The 19,510-nt window shown below is 50.0% G+C and overlaps 1 protein-coding gene across 4 annotated transcripts in view; it reads right to left on the bottom strand.

The window, feature by feature from the left end:
- Positions 1-2,025: 2,025 nt before the first annotated feature.
- Positions 2,026-19,510, bottom strand: part of DYM (dymeclin) — a 335,376-nt gene continuing 317,891 nt past the window's right edge. For all 4 annotated transcript variants that reach the window (XM_032310930.1, XM_032310934.1, XM_032310932.1 and 1 more), the window contains one exon: positions 2,026-3,034. In XM_032310930.1, the coding sequence (XP_032166821.1) occupies positions 2,885-3,034 (150 nt within the window). In that variant the 3' untranslated portion in view covers positions 2,026-2,884. The remainder of the gene's footprint in view (positions 3,035-19,510) is intronic.

Genomic DNA, 19,510 nt, shown 5'->3' with positions numbered 1-19,510 from the left:
ACCTAAAGGACAGTGTGTTGCCTAAAGAATGTTAAGAGATCCTTGCCCTAGAAGCGTCCCCCCTCCACTGAACATTTCTCTTCACCTTAGCAAGCTTGAGGAAGTTGCTAAGGGTTTTGATCGGTGCTGGTTCTATGTTCTCCCCTCTTCCCACCTTACACGTTTCCGGCTCCTGTGACTTCCATCGGGAGCAGTGGACTTTCTGGACTTCACCACAGGGACCTTCTCCGTCTCTGTCCCTGAGCTCTGCCATAGCCCTGATTCTGCCTTCACTGCCGAACGAGGAGCACCTTGGGATACCAAGGCTGCTGCTCACAGATCCCACACCGGCCTCAGCGGGGGACTGCGGGCCCCAGAGTTACTGTTTTGCAGCTTTTTTGCACAGCGCCTTAAACTCCTGATAGGAAGGGTGATACCGAAAGGGGCCCATGCTTTCAAAAACAAATATCATGGCAGAACCATTTGCTGATGACACAGCACAGTAACAGTTTCGTATCTTGGGGAAGATCAGACGTTAACTTCCATCCAAACACAAGATGGGCCTGTACTGCCTCATTCTACACATTTTTACTTTGTGGAAGACACATTTCTAAGCAAATTAATGCGAGCGCAATTCAAGTTTGTCAGTTAAATTTATTGTCATGTAATAAATCTTTCACAAAAACCAGGAGGAGACTCCCGGTGGGTCTCCCGAGCTGAGGCAGTGACGCAGTGGAGTCTGGAAGCGCGTGCCCACATGCTGCCTGAGGCCGTGGCCGCAGCTGAGCTTTCAGGCCGGTGAGCACTTCTGCTGCTTGGTTCATTAAGAGCGGGCGGGGGAGAGGAGCCTGTTGGAGAATAGGGCTTTGGAGGCACCTCGGTGAGCCAGGTGGCCTGGGGAGGAAACGGTGAGATGCCCTCAGTCAAGGCCTCTGTGGTTGTTGGGCCTCTCTGGCTTTTGGGGGACCCTATTTCCTCCTGCCCCAAGAACTGACAGGCCTGCAGCCTAGTGATTATCCCATGGCGCTGCCCAGCCCTCAGCCTCCAAGGACAGGTCCAGGTCCTGACAGAGGTTCAGGTGCTGCACGCGACTCTTTAATATTGTGTGTTTTGGTTAAAAGGAAAGGAAGCAAATCAAAATGCACGGGAAACCAATTTAAGCTGTCTCTTGTCTCCCCATGAGGGGAACACAAAACACCGGCTACCTGAAATGATCACCATTCAGACTGGGAGGGCGGGCCCCACCTTCAGACGGCCTCGCCCCCGGGGCTCCGCTGAACAGGAGCTGTTGCCATGCCTCGTCTGTCCGTCCGTGGCCTTGTCCCTGAGATCTTACAGGAGCCACCCAGCCTCACGGTGACAGAAGAGGACTGCACAGAGCAAGACCCTAGGAAGCCGTGGACCACCTGCACTTGCCTCCTGCGTCCAGCCACCAGCGATGCCCCTTCGTCTGTCCGTCTGTCCGTCAGTCAGCCTCAGGGAGCTTCAGCTCCAGTGCCTGTCCTGATGACGAAGATGAAACCACCTGGTTGGCCCCCAAAAGCCCACCAAAGTGATGGAGCAGCCCAGGCTTTTCACAGGTAGAAGCCACACAGATGGGCATGAAATGCTGGTATGTTCTTCACCTTTCCAGAGCTTGCTGGGACTGAAGATAGTTCCTCCTAGGCCCTCTGAGATTGTGATGGACCAAAAGGACCCCCAGCGTCCAGCCCAGGGACACAGGGAGAGGAGAGAAGCTAGTTCCCGAAAGAGATCAGCCAACAGCCACCTGATGTGGGGTGCTCAGTCTCACTTGGGATTACATGCTTTGTATGCAGAAAAGCAAATACTTTTCGTGTCTTTGAGAAAGAGACGAGGCTCCTCATTCGGGCTGTGAGATGGTGGTCGTGGACTCAGACCCTGACTCCACAGGCCCACCCCACTCTGGCCTCAGTGCCCATGGCTCCGGCCGGCACGCTCTGCTCAGGGCAGCCCCGGCACGGCTGCCCTCAGAGAAGCTTCGTCCTCTAGTTCAGGGCCCAAAAAAAGTTTAAACAAAGTCAGAAATGAAGAGAAAAACATGTTTTTAATCTCATGTGGAATACCGTATTAATCAAATTGGTCTCCTTTTCTCCTAATAGCCTGGTTGAAGAAAAAAGATTGCTTTCAAAATGAAGCTTTTCTTTTCCCAATGATTAATACAGAGTAGATTAACTTAATTTGTGCTAGACTCCAATTTAATTCAGCTACAGCTCAGAGGCCAAAGCCACAGTAAAGCTAATCTGAGCTTTATAAGAAGGAGCCACTTCTTTCTTTGAAAGATGCAGAGGATCTGATCTAAAGGCTCACATCCCACGGCCCCGGCATAGTGTCTGTTAAATCATGGGCCCTCTAGAAGGCAACCCCGCATACATATGACTTCATTTCCTTACTAATTCCTGTCTCGTCATCTTTTCAGATATTTCTCTATGTTGAAAACACACACACACACACACACACACACACACACACACACACACACGTGTGCATGCGTGCACACACTGGACCAAAACAAAAATCTTGAACATGCAAAGAAAAAAACAGTATGTACTGGTGAAGTGTTACATGCCTAAGGCATCGGGTTCCTGGAAAAGCTCTAGATTTTTGGTTTAGAAATAAAATTGCATGTGGAATAGCAGGTTTTTACATTTATTATTGTCGCGTACCCCCCTCCCCCCTTTTTTGCACTACAATCTAAGCTGAGTGATCTCCTGCCAACCGGCACCAATTCTCCACATCCAAGTGTGTAAGGGAAGCACGCCTGTGTGATCCTCTCTGCTGGAAGGTACACTGGGCACTCTGTCTACTTCTGTTCCCCCAGGAAGAAAGTAACTAGAAGGGCTGCTCGGCTGGAGGGAGAGGGGAGGGTGGGAGACGGTGTCGGCCCTCAGTCGGAATCCATCGTGAAGAGCTGGATGTCCTGGGGGTTCCAGTAGAGGCCTACTGCTGAGTTGTAGACCAGAGACCACACATAAGGGATAAAAAACTCCTCGGGCTGCTCCTCTTCGACATATTTGAATTTCAATTCTGGAAATTTCTGCAACAAAAACAAGACGATTTTGTGATCTCACAGTTCTGTGCAAAAGCCCTGTTGAGGTGTGCGGGGAAGCCTGCCTTGCTCACTGGCCACAGGGCCTGAGAGCTCTGGGGCTTCCCTGGTCGTTCGCAAACGACTCCTGAGAAAACGCGCAGGACACGGAGGAAAGACGAATAAGCCGAATAAGCCCGTCAGTGCCTGTCTGCTGAGTGGGGAGCAGGGACCCGAAGAGGGGGAGGCAGGAGGACAGATGTCCGAGCGGAAACGGGCCCTGCATGGGTGACAGACGCCTGGCTCCTCCTGAGAGGCTTTGCCTTCAGGGCTGAGTCACCGTGAGGACGAGAGCTTTCCTTCACAGCTCCTCAGCCTTGACCGGCAGGACAGGCCCGCGCCCCTCGCAGACGGGTGCTGGGGCGGCCTGCCGTGCGCGGCTCTGCCGGGGGCCTCCTCCTCGGGGCCCCGGTGATGGCTGTGGCCTCGTGGAGGGAGGCTGGGTGATCCCTCGCCGCGGCTCAGTGAAAGCCTCAGTCTGGCTCTGTGAGCGCAGCCAGGCGCCCGGCACACGCTCTGCCGGCCGGCCGGTGAGCGAGCGCTGTGCCTGGAGCGCCTCCCCGGGATTTGGGTTTTTCAGTTTCTAAGTTTTCTCGCACCAGGGCGGAGGAAGGGATTCTCACTGCAGCGGCCTGAGGAGCCGCTGGTCTCCTCAAGGCCCCTCTGGGCACCTTCCCTTGCCAAGGTGACCTGGGCAGGACTTGGGACAGTCGGGGCCGGGAGACGGGCAGGCGACAGTGGCCTGAGAGGAGGGGAGTGGCGGAGGGCAGGCGGGGGCAGTGGAAGAGACGAAGGGGAAACATGTACGGGGAGCGCATGATGGGCACGTTTTTCTCCGCCCGGCTTGCTGCTGTTCCCCCAACACGGTGGTCAGGCACTTAGTGACCTGATGACGGTGTGACTGCGACAACCAACCACATCCTGAGGACCGAGCACGTGCCAGGCAATAGGAATGCTTCATGGATAGTGTCTCATTCCGTCTTTCATTCATTAGACTGGCCGGGTGTCTGCGGCTCTGCGCCGGCCCAGGGCTGCGGGGGGCGGCGGGGGGAGCGGGGGTGGGCAGTGGCCATGCGCTGTCCTCTCCTCAGAGGTGTGCTTTCCTGACGGGGAGACGCGGCAGCAATGACAAAACAATGAGAACAGGTTAGTCACACGTGGAAAGACAGGAGGCTCCAGAGGCCCAAGGGAGGCCGTGGGGCAGCCGGGCGAAGAGGGAAGGGTGTTCCTCCTGCAGGGCCAGACGGAGGCACGGCCTGTGTGAGGCAGGGGCACAGCGGGCTGGAGGGGGGAGGAAGAAGAAGTGGAGGCGGAGGAGGTGGTGGAGTTGGAGGACAGGGAGGAGGAAGCACCAGCAAGCAGAGTCCAGACCCAGGAAGGGGGTGGGGACAGGCCCGGCCCAGGGTAGAGGCAAACAGGCCTAAATTAAGATGAAGGAGCGGGGTGGGCAGGAAAGCCACCCACTCACCCACACAGAATCGTAGGAATTTAATTTTTATTTATTTTAAAGACTTATTTATTTTATAGAGAGACAGAGCATGTGTGAATGGGGGGGGAGGGCAGAGGGAGAGAGAGAATCTCAAGCAGACTCCCCACTGAGCGCAGAGCCCAACACGGGCTCAATCCCAGGACCCTGAGATCATGATCTGAGACAGAAGCAAGAGTTGACCGCTTAACTGACCACCGAGGCACCCTTTACAGGAATTTTAAGAGAGCATTTTATAATAACTGAGACTCGACCCCTATGTGCTGGGTCTTCAGAGTTCCAGAAAGATGAGAGAAGGGCAGAGTAAGGAGGAGATGCTTCTGGCAAGGTGAGTTTTGAGTTAAATCCTCACACTGTGTATAGGAATTCCTGAAAGGGGGTTACCCTGGTCATGGATGTTACTTCAACATACCACACAGAGCGCAGACCCGTCACAGCTTTAATGCAAACCAACTCTAACCCAGGGCTCCGAAGGCATTCGGTAAACACCAGTACACACAGCGGGGTTGCCAAGTGGCCTGCATTACCTGCTCCCACACCCTCCCTCGCACTCTCCGTACCCCATACGTCGGAGGCCTGTGCAGAAGGCCTCTGGGGTAATGAAAACCCCAGCCTTTTCAGTCCTTTGTTTTCATCAGTCGTGGGCTGAGAGGCCAGCGGCGGCAGGGACTGCCACTGAGGAGGGGACAGCTCCTCCCAGCGGGCTCTTCCCGGCCTTCTGGCTGACACCGTTTGGTCCGCTCAGGCAGACGATGGCTGCCGACACTTACAGATGTGACTGGGCTTCAGGGGGGCCCTCCCCACGCCCAGTGCTGCTTCCGGCCTGGCCCAGCATCCTCAGGGATGAGGGAACAGAGTTCTTGGAGGCGAAAATGGATCTCTGTCATGGAGTCAGTTGTGTTGCCTTATAGGTCGCAACAACGATACTCCTTCCCGTGAGAAGCCCATGTTTGCAGCAACAGGGCACGGCTGGTGGCAACCAGCAGCTGGGCGCACCCCAGCAACACGCTGTGGGCAGTCACCCCAAGGTGCTGCCGAGGCCGACACGGCCAACGCCGCTGATGGAAGGTGAAGCAGAGCCTGGAGAGGCCAAGCAGGTTCTAGGTCGCGCAGCACGTGGGGTGGAATTGGGATTAAAGTGTAGGTCTGACTGGATGGGAAAGTCAGCTTGAAAAGTGACAGAGAGCTGTGGCCATGCAGTGGCCAAGCTCTGTCCTTCAGTTCAACTCTCCTAGGCCGCCTGGGACCCCTCAGGGATAGCGCTGTGCTCCTCGGCATGGCACAGACCCCAGCTCACTGCTGGTCCTTAAAGAACAACCAAGCCACAGGGACGTCATCATCATCAAGAATGAGGAACTGTGTTTGAAGAAGAAATTTACCCTGTAATAACAAAGATGAACATGCTAGTTCTTAGAACGGCCCCAAACTTGAGAAAACCTCTTACACCGACCCAGAGAGAAGTAAGGGGCTGGGGGTGGGGTGGCGGGGGGACAGAGGTGGTGGCCTGAAAAGGTCAGAGTCCCCGTACTGCTCTTTAAACTAGACTAACAACACCCTACATTTCTAAGGGGTAATGCTGCCAACACGATGTACTTTTTGTTAGAGGTAGAAATGACTAAAAGATGTGCGGCCTTTTCTCCATCCAGTGACGTATCTGGAGGTTTTCCTCACAAGGCCTTAGGAAAGGGCGTCACACAATCTGCACCAGGCTGTTCCCTGCCTCTCTGAGGGTGGAATGGAAAAGGGAACCAGAAAACCAATGGCTTTTGTAAGAACTCCCTCCAACTTAATTAAAGACGCTTAGACTAGAGTCACTCAGTGGCTGGCACAAAGTTTTCTTGCCCTCATGATTTTGGGGAAATTCTGATGACTGTTCAGTGTGAGAGAGTGATGAGTCCGAGCCTGCCCTTTGATCATGCATGGGCAGATCGAGGAAAAGGCCACTAGGAAAAGCACCTGGCATCCCCACTACTATCCTTCCCACCACCTGAGCCAGCAGAGCTGAAAACGCCTTGTCCTCACTGTGGCTCAAGTTTATGTCATAACAGCAACCCCTCTCTCACTCTGGTAGTAAACGTAGTTCAGACTCTGAACAGAGGATGGCACCCAGGTTAGCAAGAACATCCGGTATTCGGTATGTGACAGCAGATGAAAGACAGCATATAAAACGGCATAAACTTTACGGCTCACATCTGTAGCTAACAGAACTGATTACCTATTATGCGGCGGGCAAGTTCAAACACTACATTTAGTCACTCATCGAATCCTTGAACTAGGAAAAGCACTTGAAAGGCAAGCAGATAATTTTGAGTTTTAGCCCCATCTTTTCCCACTAATTCATTCATTCAGCAAGTAGTTTCCAAGGCCTGTTGTGTCATGAGCTCAGGACGAAAAATGGAGCTGAGTGACACACACGCAATCCTAGCATTTAAGAGCTGGAAGTCCAGGCCTTGGGAGCGGGGTGACCTGGGACAAGGCTCAAACCGTCACTCAGGATCTTAAAACATAAAGTTTACTCTGAGATTTTGAATTTAACCATCCGTCGCCTTCACAGGGTTGTAACAAACTGAATGAGCTGGTGCCAGTCTGGGGGAGATGGTGAACATCGAAAGGTCCTGAGCAGTCCTGTGGGTTGATGAGAGATGGTTTTAAAGTCTAAGCCCCGCAATTGCTTAAAACTGAGACAAATATGAGCTTAGCTGCTCTGTGGCCCGAGAGCTTGTGGCTAACGGCGTGGCCATCCAGCCACGACCCTGCCCGTGCTGGCTTGTGACAAAGGGCCAACCCCTGCCGCACACTGGACGCCTGCGTCATGTCGCTGGAACGGGGACCACTGGACACAGTGGAAGCAAAAGAGCAAGTCCAGACAAAGTGGCATGAATGCACTTCTACTACTGCAAAACCTGGATACTGTGGCTCACACACACACACACACGCACATGCACACGCACACGCACATGCCCCTGAATTTGCAGGACCAGCTCCCCTCTCCTCAAAGGAACAAGTGAGCGCAGAGGTAGTATTTCTTGTGTTCTTTGCACAGATCTTTTCAGCAACACTTAAAAGGTTCAGAACAGAGCATAAACCATAAATACCAGGAAAAAGAAGAGCACGTTCTCGAAATCTGGCTACACACATTTTCAAAGCACAAGGTAAAGAGCTTCCTTTTTCCTGCAATGAGTTATTTTTAAGACAGTGTACTGGGAACATTTTAAAAGGGTGAAATAATAGAAATTAAGAGTGTTTTGGAAACACTCTTCAGTCAACCTGACTGAATGTCAATGTGGCCTCCGTAGGACAAGCCAGGCTCAAGCTGCAGTGAATTTGCGGCCCCCTCAAATTTACCTGTGTCGCTGGAGAGAGCCAACATGGTTAGAGATTTAAATAGACATTCTTAAAAATATGTGCTCCTCTAATATGTCTTAGAAGTCTTGAAAGCTAAGGAAAACAAAGACAAAAGGTTTTATTTAGCGCTAATGACACTGAGGACACATTTTGTCAGGATTCAGTCCAAGAAATATCATAGTCTGAAAGTCAGATCAACAACCTAGAAAAAGTCACTCTTCTCTTTATGTTCCTTTTCAAGCCAATGGAGAACAATAATGCCATCCTGTGATGGCTGAGGGAAGTCCAATTTCCTCACTTGAGCGTCTTCGTTCTGACTGGGCCGCCTGGGCCCTCCCAGGCCTTCCCACCTCCAACATCCGTCCACATGTTCTTAAGCACAACTCCTCTCTGGAGTTCCCAGACCCCCTTTGGGCTCTAGCCAGGGGCTGTCGGCGGATGGATGTGCTTGAGGACCACAAAAGCTCTGGGAAAGTACAGGAGGGCCCCTGGGGACACGGGGGCTTCGACTTGATAGTTATGGCAAGAACTCTCCGGAATGGGCTAGCAGAGGGCAGGGTGCTGGTCACCTTGGGCCCAGGCTTTTGTTCCTTTCTTTCTGAGACAGTTGTCCTGTGACTTAGCTCCATAAGGAGAGAAAACCCATCTCTCAAGCTCAGAGCTTGGTCTCAATCCAAAGCTACTTACAAACAATCCGGTTGTTTTGATTTTTGGAGCCAGAGGTAATGCTAGACTCTCAAGTTTGGCTGGAATGTTTTTATCAGCTCCAGTGAATCAACCCACCACAGTGGGACATCCGGACGCCCGGCCCAGAGACAAAGCAGAGGTCTGACTTGGTGATTGAGACTCGGGTATAACAAGCAGACCAAAAGCTTTGAAGACCAAGTCTTTCTGCTGTCAGTCATGTGATTGGGTGAAAACCCACAGGAAGTTCAGTGAGCAGATGTAGGGCTCCACTGCAATAATTTTTATGACCACGAGAGTTCAATAGCGCTTTCCCCGTTTTACCTAAAGATGACAGAGATAGCACCAGAAACTCTAGCAAGCTCCTGGCCTGGCTCCAGAAATGCAGTGCCGTGTAAAATCAAACCTCTACATAGCACGTTAGAAAGAATTCTTTAAAAGCCCGCATTTAGTCTCTGAAGGGAGTGGTGAGGGGCGATGGTTGGGGGCGAGGCGGAGGGCAGAGGGGAGTTCCTGTTGGTGGCGCATGCAGTGTTGGTGGTGCGCGGGTTCTGTGTCGACAGAAAGCCAACTGGTTTCAAGATTTGTTGTAAGACGGCAAGATGAAAGCATTTACTACATACAGTGGTTTTATCTGGGGGTGCGTTTGGGGAGGATTTCCAGCTCCCCTGCCCTTCTCTCCCTCATCCGTTATGACTGTGCGACACCGAGCCCCTCAGTGATGGGCCCTTAAAGTAAACCCCAGTTAAGTACCAGCTGCATCTGAGGCGCCGTGCTTGGGGCTCGGGAAGAGGGAAAGGACGAAGAACTGGTGTTTCTCTACCAGGCAGTATAATCTGGTAGGAATAAGAACCGACAGGAGCGTGGCACATGAAGGATGGACAGTGCCCCGGCAGGGCGCCCTCCCCGGTCCCTCTGGCTAATACCCCAGGATCAGAAGATGTGAGGTGGGCTTGGCCAACAAACTCCAGGAGAAACAAGGAACGGACAAATCAGGAAGCATCTACGTTCAGCTGCATTACCGTCCACACAAGGCTGGGCTGCAGTCTCTTCCACGTGTAAAGGAAGGAGTTACACATGGATCAAACGTCATTACTGAACTGACAGAAGACAGGCTCTGGTCTATGAATAACGGAGACGCGGAAGGGGGACTTCTAGTTTATGTCAATTTCAAAAGTAATGAAAAGCTAAATTCAAAATATAGAAAATTAGGGCTATTTTTAAAAGTTAGGAATTGGGAAATACGATGCTAAAATTACAAAGCCTGTGATGAGGGTGGCTCAGCAGAGAGTCACGAAACACTGCAAATCTGAGAGCACCGCAGCAGGCCAGGAGTGCAGGGGGCCATCTGGGAAGCAAGCTACCTCCTAAAAGGAGGGTTACAGGTGGGCAGGCACCCGTCCTGGAAGCTCGTGCCAGGTAACCGCCCACCTCTTGCTCAGGACAACAGCTGGTCACCTGTAGTATCTGCAAGTGACACTAACGGCTTCTGTGACCAGCGGTCAAAAAACTTTTAGGAAAAAATAGATGGAGAGACTAGAAGGATGAACCCACGCTTGTGACGAGCTCTCCCTAAATTTACCGTCATGCCATCAAGCAGAATCTGAAACCCAGCTGAGCGTGAAACCTGAGCAAATATCCCTGGCTAGACCCCTCCCTTACAGAACCCAGGTTAAGGGGATCACAGAAGGATGTCATCCGTTTTAAATTTCTCTCTCTTTTCTGAGGGCTGGTGGGATGGTGCGAAGGAGGAAGGACGGACAGGCAGACTCTCCGGCTGCAGCGGAAGTTGGAGAAAAACCCTGCCAGGTGGGTTCTAGCCTGTAGGGACAGGGCTGGGGACAGGAAGGGAGCGGACACTGGGTGTGCAGAGACCCTCAGGAGCCCCGAGCACACCTCGGGGCCGGGCAAGTAGTGTGGGGCTAGTGCCCAGGGAAGACGGAGGGTGGCGCCAGGGAGGTGGGTCTCCAGGGCTGGGATGGCAGGTCCAGTTCCTGTGGTGAGAGAACAGGCTGGGGACGGATATTTGCAATTTAAAAGTCATTAGCTCGAGTCCCGCGTCGGGCTCTCTGCTCGGCGGAGAGCCTGCTTCCCTCTCTCTCTCTCTGCCTGCCTCTCCATCTACTTGTGATTTCTCTCTGTCAAATAAATAAATAAAATCTTAAAAAAAAAAAAAAAAAGTCATTAGCTCCGACGCTACAGTCCAGTTGACTAAATGTGTAAACTCCTCAAGACTGACCTGCATTATTGAGTCACAGCTCTTGTTCTGGAAGCCAATCAATTCCGATTCAGGAGGCCGGGAGGAGGCGGGGGACGGAGGTTCCAGGGCGGGAGGATGAAAGGCCAAAGCAGAGTGTTGACTGGCAGGACCTTGTTGAAAGCAGGCCCACGGGAGGGCCGGTAGCAGGAAGTGCCTGTCCTTCTGTAGCAGCTCATCAGTTTGGATAGGACCCAGCTCTCTGACCCGGAGAGTGCGATCCCAGAAAATAAACCTACTATTAGATAAAATTCCCAGTAGAATATATGCTCCTGGAGGGCATGGATTTTAATTTTTCCACTGATGTGTTCCCCCCGACCCCCCCGTGCTTAGAATATTGCCAAGGGCTTCAGAACAGTTCGCTGTGTAAATGAATGATGGGGTAAATGAACAAATGTGTACAAACGGTTGTTTGTAGAAAAACCTAGAGCTGTTTGGGGGTGGGGCAGGGGGAGGAGTTTGGGAAATGGGAGTCCCGCACACTGAGTGAGTTAATGGAGTAACTGTCTAAATTTATTTGGAACAGAGTGAGCCAAATTAAGCCCATGTCACTTTGAGAAGCAAATGAGCTGACTTACTGGGATTTGGGGGGCAATACTTCAAATCTAATAGATTCATTTACTTCTCAAACTGCCATGCTCCTTGCCTACCACCATTCTGCCATGTTGGATTCCTGCTGGTAGAAAAATCTAGCCCATGGATAGTGGATAATATTGATATACATTAAATCAACATTAAAATTAAAATAAGTTCAATGTTCATTAAACATTAAATATGTTCAATGTTCATTAAACTATGTTCAAATATGGTCAATGCCATGTTTTATATTTCAAAATACATCTAATTATGGAAAATGATGAACTGTTTGGATGTAAATTACAGTCATGGACTAGACAGATGCATAATATGTTAACAGAGACAAGTTCCAGTCTTGATCAGCCTTTTACGGTTTACTCTTGTCAAGGTCACGATGTGGCCAGACCAGATGCCCTCAAATGAACACTTAAGTTCTAAGTGCTGTTTCAGTGATAATCTTTCTTTACACTATGCTTTTTTCAGAATAATATGTGAACTAGGGGAGTGAGAGAGAGACAGATTTGGAGAAAGATTCTAAATCATGTTTAGATAAATTCTAGCAAAACAAGGATCCTTGCTGAGTTTGAAATGTCCATGCATGAGGAGTTACATGAGAATGACATGTACAGGACATGGGGATGTGGGGACAAGGGCAGGCAGGAGGCTTCACTGGCCCAGCCCCAGCCCAGGCTGGGGTGAGTTCAGGTGATAAGAACACAGCCTTTGCCACAGTATGTCAAAGAGATATGTGGAAAGACGATTCCAACTGGGAAAAGCTGCCTCTAATTTCTTAGCGTTAACTTATTGAGTTAACTTCTTTGAACATTCTTATTAGGATTTAAGTTATAAGCAAATGTGATAGTTTTTCAAGACTACAAGGGGATCATCCATTCTTAGAAAAGCCACGCCTTCATTATTCCTTCCTTGGCAAGAAGTTAAAACTAGCCTCTGATAATCAACATTCCCAGGCACCAATTATAGATAGGAGGATTTTTTCCCCTCTGCTTATGGAAAGAACAAGCTATTCCAAGTGTTATGTGAGAAGCCTTGTGGTTGCTAACCCAATGTTTTCCTCACTCTAGCTGGAGAAAATCCTACTTAAAAGCCATGATCCTCATGACGAGTGTTTATCACCTAAAATTCGGGTTCAGTACCTTCTATAGCCGTACTTCCCAGTGACCCAAGCATGATCCATGAGGGGGTGACCCGGATCTGTGACTTCCTGTCAAATGCCACAGTCTTGGCCCCATAGTTATGACAACATGTGTTGTCAATGAATTAAAAACACAAAATGAGATTTGTTTATTTCTGCACAGTCGTTAGGACTAACAAAGAGTATCAGGAAATCTAGAGGAAAGGAAACAGAAGCAGAATGCTCTAAAATGAGCCGACTACTACTTTGTGCCAAAAAGCAGGATTTGGTATGAAATGAGTCTTAGATTCCATTCAAGGATGGTTATGTCTGGGAAGTTCCAAAATCATAAATGTGAGGTAATTCAATCTAGAAGATGTGATCCCTAGCTTTAAAAAAGACAGGTTGAGGTCAGTTAGAAAAACCCATATTACATTCCTGAGCCTTAATTTTTTTCCTTCTTCTGAGCCTTAATTCTAAGAACTCAGGGAATGACAGAATGTCAGCACTAGAGGGACTGAACACGCCCACTCCCACATACTTATTTACTCCTACCTTTTAAAAAGAAGGTACAAATAAAACAACAAAAATCTTTAATAATCCTAAGGTACACGAAGTTAACTGAAATTTACATTAAAGGACTACTAGACACGTTTACTTTTTTTAAATACCTTAACTTTTTTTTTTTAAGATTTTATTTATTTATTTGACAGAGATACAAGTAGGCAGAGATGCAGGCAGAGAGAGAGGAGGAAGCAGGCTCCCTGCTGAGCAGAGAGCTCGATGCTGGGCTCGATCCCAGGACCCTGAGATCATGACCTGAGCCGAAGGCAGAGGCTTTAACCCACTGAGCCACCCAGGTGCCCCATACCTTAACTTTTTAAAGAAACTGTTTTAATATAGTGAACATATTCATTCTCTCCGCCCTACACGCCTTCAAACTGAGGCTGTTCTTTGAGAAGGCAATGGGCACTTCTCCAAGATTAAAAAAATGCCATTGATAAATTAGTTGTGTTTTTGGTCTCTTGAGGTCAGTAAACACACTGACCATAGTTAAGTGATCAAAAAGCTTGATTTGGTGTCATGTATCAGAGGATGCGCTCTTGATTTGTGAAAGAGCTAGCAGTGGTGAGATGTCTAATTGGTTGAAAACCTCAAGACGATAGCCAAGCAATGAGTGCATCAGAGAGAACGAATCAAAACACTTCGTCTGATTTTTCTCCGGGAAAACACCAACAGGTAGAAGCAAACACAGAGCAAAGTGGGAGGTCAGGCAGGTCACTGAAGAAGGGGGCATGAGAGAAAACACTAGCACAGCAGAGCTGTAACTGGGAACTAGGACTGGAAAAAGAACAACAACAAAGGGGAAACCTACCCTGCTCTATATTCAACTACATGGCTAAGAGAATGGAATGGTGTAATCCCTCTCCAACTGGACTATCACAGATGTATATAATTTAGAATTTATACCCGCCATGTCAGAAACACAGGAGAATAAAAAGGCCTGTACAAAATATCCAGGGAATATAGGCTACATATTATTTTTTTTTAATTTGGAAAAATTTTTTTTAAGATATGTATTTATTTGAGAGAGAGCAAGAGACAACATGAGCAGGGGGAGAGAGGCAGCCTCCTTACTGAGCAGGGAGCCCCAAGTGGGGCTGGATCCCAGGGTGCATGTGCGCACGGGACATTTCTCCAGGCAAACTCCTTCCATTCCCTCGCCCCTGCCGAGAGTCACGCTCCAGAAACGAGATCCACAGAGCAGGGGCATCAGTACCAGCTGGGCAGGCACCTACTAAAACACGAATTCTCGGGCCTCACATAGTCCGTGATTCAGGAAGGCAGAAGGAAAAGAATGACCAGGGCTAAGAAGGATTTCAGTTTTGGAAAAGGTGCCGTTGGTGGGAGTGAAGGTTCGGGATCTGGGGTGGGGGCTGAGGCCCCAGATGGTTAAGGCATACCCGAGAACTGGACGTGGAATGCTTTAGACACCACCGAGACAGCTCCCTCATTTAGAACGTGGGGAAAGCGAGGCCTACAGTCACAGTGATTTATTTCAGGCCTCAAGGCTAAAATGTGACGGAGATCTAACAAGAAATCAGTATTGGGGCCACGGGCGAGGCTGGCCCCCAGACACAGAGGCCCAGAACCATCGGCACGGACCTGAGAATAAAGTGAGAGCTTCCGGCAATATTAAATGGGGAAAGATCAGTGGAGAACGGTGCTTCAGAGACTGCGCAGTGGGTCCAAAGCACGCAAGGGACTTCCTAGCTTCCCTCGCATGCAGCCATTTCACGGATAACGAACTGCTTTTACGCTCTGGCTGTCTACGTGCAAGGACGTTGGTGCTACCGGGGGACAGACCGGGGCACAAAGCATACGGAGCTCCGGCTGGCCCCCAGTAGCAGGACCCCTCCAGGCCTGCAGTTCTAGCGGGACTGTGCGTGCAGGACCCTACCTAACAGCTCAGGGCCACGCTCTGCAGCTGTCCCAAAGCATGCCGCGGCACGCCATGCAATGCCGTCCAGCGCTCTGAAGACAGAAGTTCAATTCCCCTTCTTGGACAAAGGTCTCCCTGTAGCAAGAATGGGAAGGCCAAGAGTATGAGGAGCTGAAGGACGGATGAGGAAATGGTCCCTTCTAGGGTTCCAAGAAACACTCTGAGAGGGCGCATGCAAGATGAACGAACTGGCCCTGGGAACAGTGGCCCTGGTGCCAGCCGGGGGTCATGCCGGAGCTGGCCCTGCCATGGGTGTGCACGGCCCCCAGCCTGGCCAGGGCGTGAGGGATGAGGAGGGAGTGGGGGGGAAGGCCTCAGCAGACTTCAGCGTCTTTCAAGTCCTACTGGTCACGGGCCCATGTCCTCTGCCATCACCTTCTCCTGCTTTCCTGAGGCCGAGGCAGGACCTTGAAGACAATTCCGAGACTGGAGAGCCACGGAGTGTCTCAGGGTCCTTCTTTATTCTAGCATCAAAACTAGGCAAAGCAGCTCAACAGCTCACCAGGGAGAGTATTTTTTTCTTGTCAGTACTATGGAAGGAAGGAACCCACTTCAGATGCTCGGCTTTCCAAAACGCACACAGAGAGAGGGTACTACAGGAGAGGCCGGTGATGTGATCACAGGTCATGTACGACCTGGGTCTCGGGCCAGAGGCTGCCACCGAGGAGCTGCCCGGAAAGCTAACACAGGTAAAGACGTTACTACCTGTGGCCTGAAATGAACATCGAAGCTTCCATTTATGAAAGCCTGTTCTTTGCGATTCGTGTATCCCCCGTGTCCCCATTCCTGTGCAAAAAGGCACAGGTTTTGTGTCATTCCTTATTGTTGGAATTTAAAAATTGGCCCACATTTAAAACACTGGCCTCCGGGCAGGTTAGAAATGGAACTGCACAGAAAGAACCCCACACAATTACAATGTTTTTCCACAATTTTCTTAAGAAGGGAACATTTCACAACTTTATGAATGAGCCACAACCCACGGGCAGGTGAGAAGGTTGCTAGAGGGGGCAGAGCAGTGGTACCGAGCGGCAAGGCCAGGCCAGGCCAGCCCAGGAGGGCGAGCGTGCAAGGGGGCTGGGGGGGAAGAGGGCTGTTCCTGGAGCTGCAGGTCTCATGGACGCCACTCACGTACGGGGTCACGCGGGGCCACAAACCTGGGCCACGGTGGTCAGGAAAGGCAAGACAAGGAAGCTGGGAGTCCTATCTGTCTCTTTCCTCTGCGGTAGTGGCTCTGTGTCCTACAAAAACGGGTGGAGGGGGTAGAACTGGAAACATCAACGAAGGGCGCTGGTCAGGGCCGCGGGGGCCCGGGTTGGAGAGCTGCGGCTGGGCCAGATGAACATTTTGCCCCCTGTCCCTTTCTGATTTCCCAACTGACACGGACTAGAAGTTGTAACAGGCAGGCAGTTGGTACTTAATGCTCCTCATGGCAATGGTCACACTTACCGGTTACTTGAAATGGAAATAACCCCGGGATAAGGAAGCATAAACTTTTAAGATTAATAACGTATCTGCCATGGAAGCCATGAACGGTACAACGGAGGGGGAATTCGGGACGTCTGCATTCAGCCCTGGCTCCAACACTAATAAACTCGGACCAATCACGTCACCTCTCTGACACTTAGTGCCTCATCTGTGAAGCATTACTGCTGACGAGGCTCACGTGGGGCTGGGGGCCCAGCCGGCGGAGGGGGGCGAGGGCACGCTGGGCCAGCACCTCGCTCTGCTTCGTTCAAGCCACGCCACAGAAGGGCTTGGAAAGAGCCTGTCTCCTGCCCTGTGACAAAGGTCATGACCACCGGCAAAGTGGGAACAGAGGGACTCCTTCCTTCTCCATTTGGTCTCCACCATTACTTTTGTTTTCAAATGTGTCCCCCCGAAGGGAAGCAAAACGTCCGCAGGTGAACCCTTCGAAGGTCTACAGTCACTTCCACGACAGGACAGTGGCTTAGCAGGAAGGAGTCTTCTAACATGGGCTCTAATTATGCCACATTTACATATTTGAATAAAGAAAGATATAATGCTTATCTTTCGTTCACTTCCAGGGGCTGACCATGGATAACTCAATTTGTTATATGCTGCAAGCATGAAAATTAAATAAGACTGGAATTTACCTGGAAAATATTCACAGAACACTCTACAGGATATTTCTAAGGGAAATCCTGAATTTAAATAATCAACATACTGTAGTTCAGGATTTGGATATAGGAAGCAAATAATAAAATGTTCTTTTATACTTGAAGTTTATTTAGAAAAGAGAATATAGATTTTTTTTTTAAATCAAAATTTGGGATAAATAAGAAAAAGTAAAAACTATAAACTTCCCCTAAGGAGAAATACTGTGTGCTCAGCACTAAAGTGATGATGACATCTAAATTCTGGGGCTTTTAAAATAGAGCTTTACTTTTAAAAGAGACAGACTAAGAACGAACTCTGGGCTTGTTACAAAGAGTAACTAACATTGTTAGTTATCCTTCCGTGGTCTCCCCTTCCTGGTGCGCACAAACATTTCTTTCTTTTCTTTTCTTTTCTTTTTTTTTTTTTAAAGATTTTATTTATTTATTTGACAGAGAGAGATGACAAGCAGGCAGAGAGGCAGGCAGAGAGAGAGAGAGGAGGAAGCAGGCTCCCTGCTGAGCAGAGAGCCTGATGCAGGGCTTGATCCCAGGACCCTGAGATCATGACCTGAGCCGAAGGCAGTGGCTTAACCCACTGAGCCACCCAGGTGCCCCACAAACATTTCTGATGAAGAAAGACGTGCTGAGACAAAGCTTCTGATTCAGCCCCTCTTGCAAGGTGACCTGCTCATATCAGCGCCCTCCCCTCCTCTGTATTAATATTTGCTTTTTCATTACAGCCACTGATACTTTAACAGTTATGGTATTTTAACACAATATTGGCTATAAAATAATGGTCTTCTTTGCCATTTGGCTGCAGGGTCCCATGATTTGCTGTGACTATACCAAAACCCTGACCAAGTGGCTGACTTGGGGCTGTTTTCTTGGCTGTTCTGGAGCTCAGGGCTGCGGAGTGCCACAGGAGGCACAGGCGGGGGCCACACGGGGCTGCAGCGCTGGGCGGCGGGCTGGCAGCCCAAGATGAAGGCTTGCTCAGGACCACTGGAAGGCCCATTTTCCCCATGTTTCAGTAGGGATAAGTGCCTGCATACACAAAAGTGGAGAACAGTGTGCCCATCAACCAGCTACAAGTTATCGACTCAAGGTCACTTTTGTTTCATTTATCTCAAACTTTCCTCCTCTGAATTATTTTGGTGCTAATCCCAGACACACACTTTTATCCCTAAATATTAACCTATATATTATCATAGAGGTTAAGAACTTTTTGCTCTACTTTTGAGATACCCAATATGAGACTTAATTAAGTTATAGAGTGATTTTGTTTGTTTGTTTGCTTGTTTGTTTGAAAGAGAGATCACAAGTAGGCAAAGAGGCAGGTGGAGGGTTGGGGGGAGGTGGAGAGGAAGCAGGTTCCCCACTGAGCAGAGAGCCTGATGTGGAGCTAGATCCCAAGACCCTGAGATCATGACCTGAGCAGAAGGCAGAGGATTAACCCACTGAGCCACTCAGGCGCCCCTAGAGTAATCTTTTGTATCAACATGTTTAAAAAAAAAAAAGAAAGAAAGAAATATGGTCCCTGCTGCCTAGCATGAACGCAAATGGAAAAAAGACTCACTAGGGGCTCAGTTGGTTAATTAATTCTTGATTTCAGCTCAGGTCATGATCTCAGGTGGTGAGATCCAGCGCAGTGTCGGCTCGTGCTCGGCATGCAGTCTGCTAGAGGTTCTCTCTCTCCCACCACACTCTGTCTTTCTCTCACTCCCTCTCTCTAAAATAAATAAATTTAAAAAAAATCACTTAAAAAAACCAGACGACTCTTTAACATCACATACTGTCAGAAGACACGACGGACTAACTGCCAGTTCTGACTCTGACGGAGGGTGGGATGTGCACAAACAGGTCCACGTGACCTCCTAGCCTCTGCTGCCTCTCCTTCACACGAACCATCAAAGTGAACTCTTCTAGGCCCACTGAACGTTCCAGGTAATTCCTACCTCCGTGCCTTTTCTGAGACTGCTCTTCACGGCCACCACGTCCTTCCTACCCCATTATCATACCCTGCAGAGCTGGCTCAGACGCTCGCCCTCCTCTACAAAGTCTTTTCGTGGTCCTGTCCGGCGCTTGGTGCCTGCCTGCCCGCCTGCCACGGGCTCTGTCTGTCCATTTCCCACAAGGGACTGACCTGGAGAAATCAGCTTCTGGTAGCATGCCATCCCAGTTCAGGGGCGGCTTTGCTGAGGGAGGAACGGTACCCCCTGCCAAGGGCTACGGTGGCTCAGGACGGAGAACAGAGACAGACCCCGTGGACAAGAGCAGTTAGAAGCTGATGAGACAGTGAATGTGGGTGGTCCTGACGGAGGGACA

This window comes from Mustela erminea, chromosome 13 (genome assembly GCF_009829155.1).
Source record: "Mustela erminea isolate mMusErm1 chromosome 13, mMusErm1.Pri, whole genome shotgun sequence".
Taxonomy (NCBI): domain Eukaryota; kingdom Metazoa; phylum Chordata; class Mammalia; order Carnivora; family Mustelidae; genus Mustela; species Mustela erminea.
This window is presented reverse-complemented; position numbering and strand designations above follow the sequence as displayed.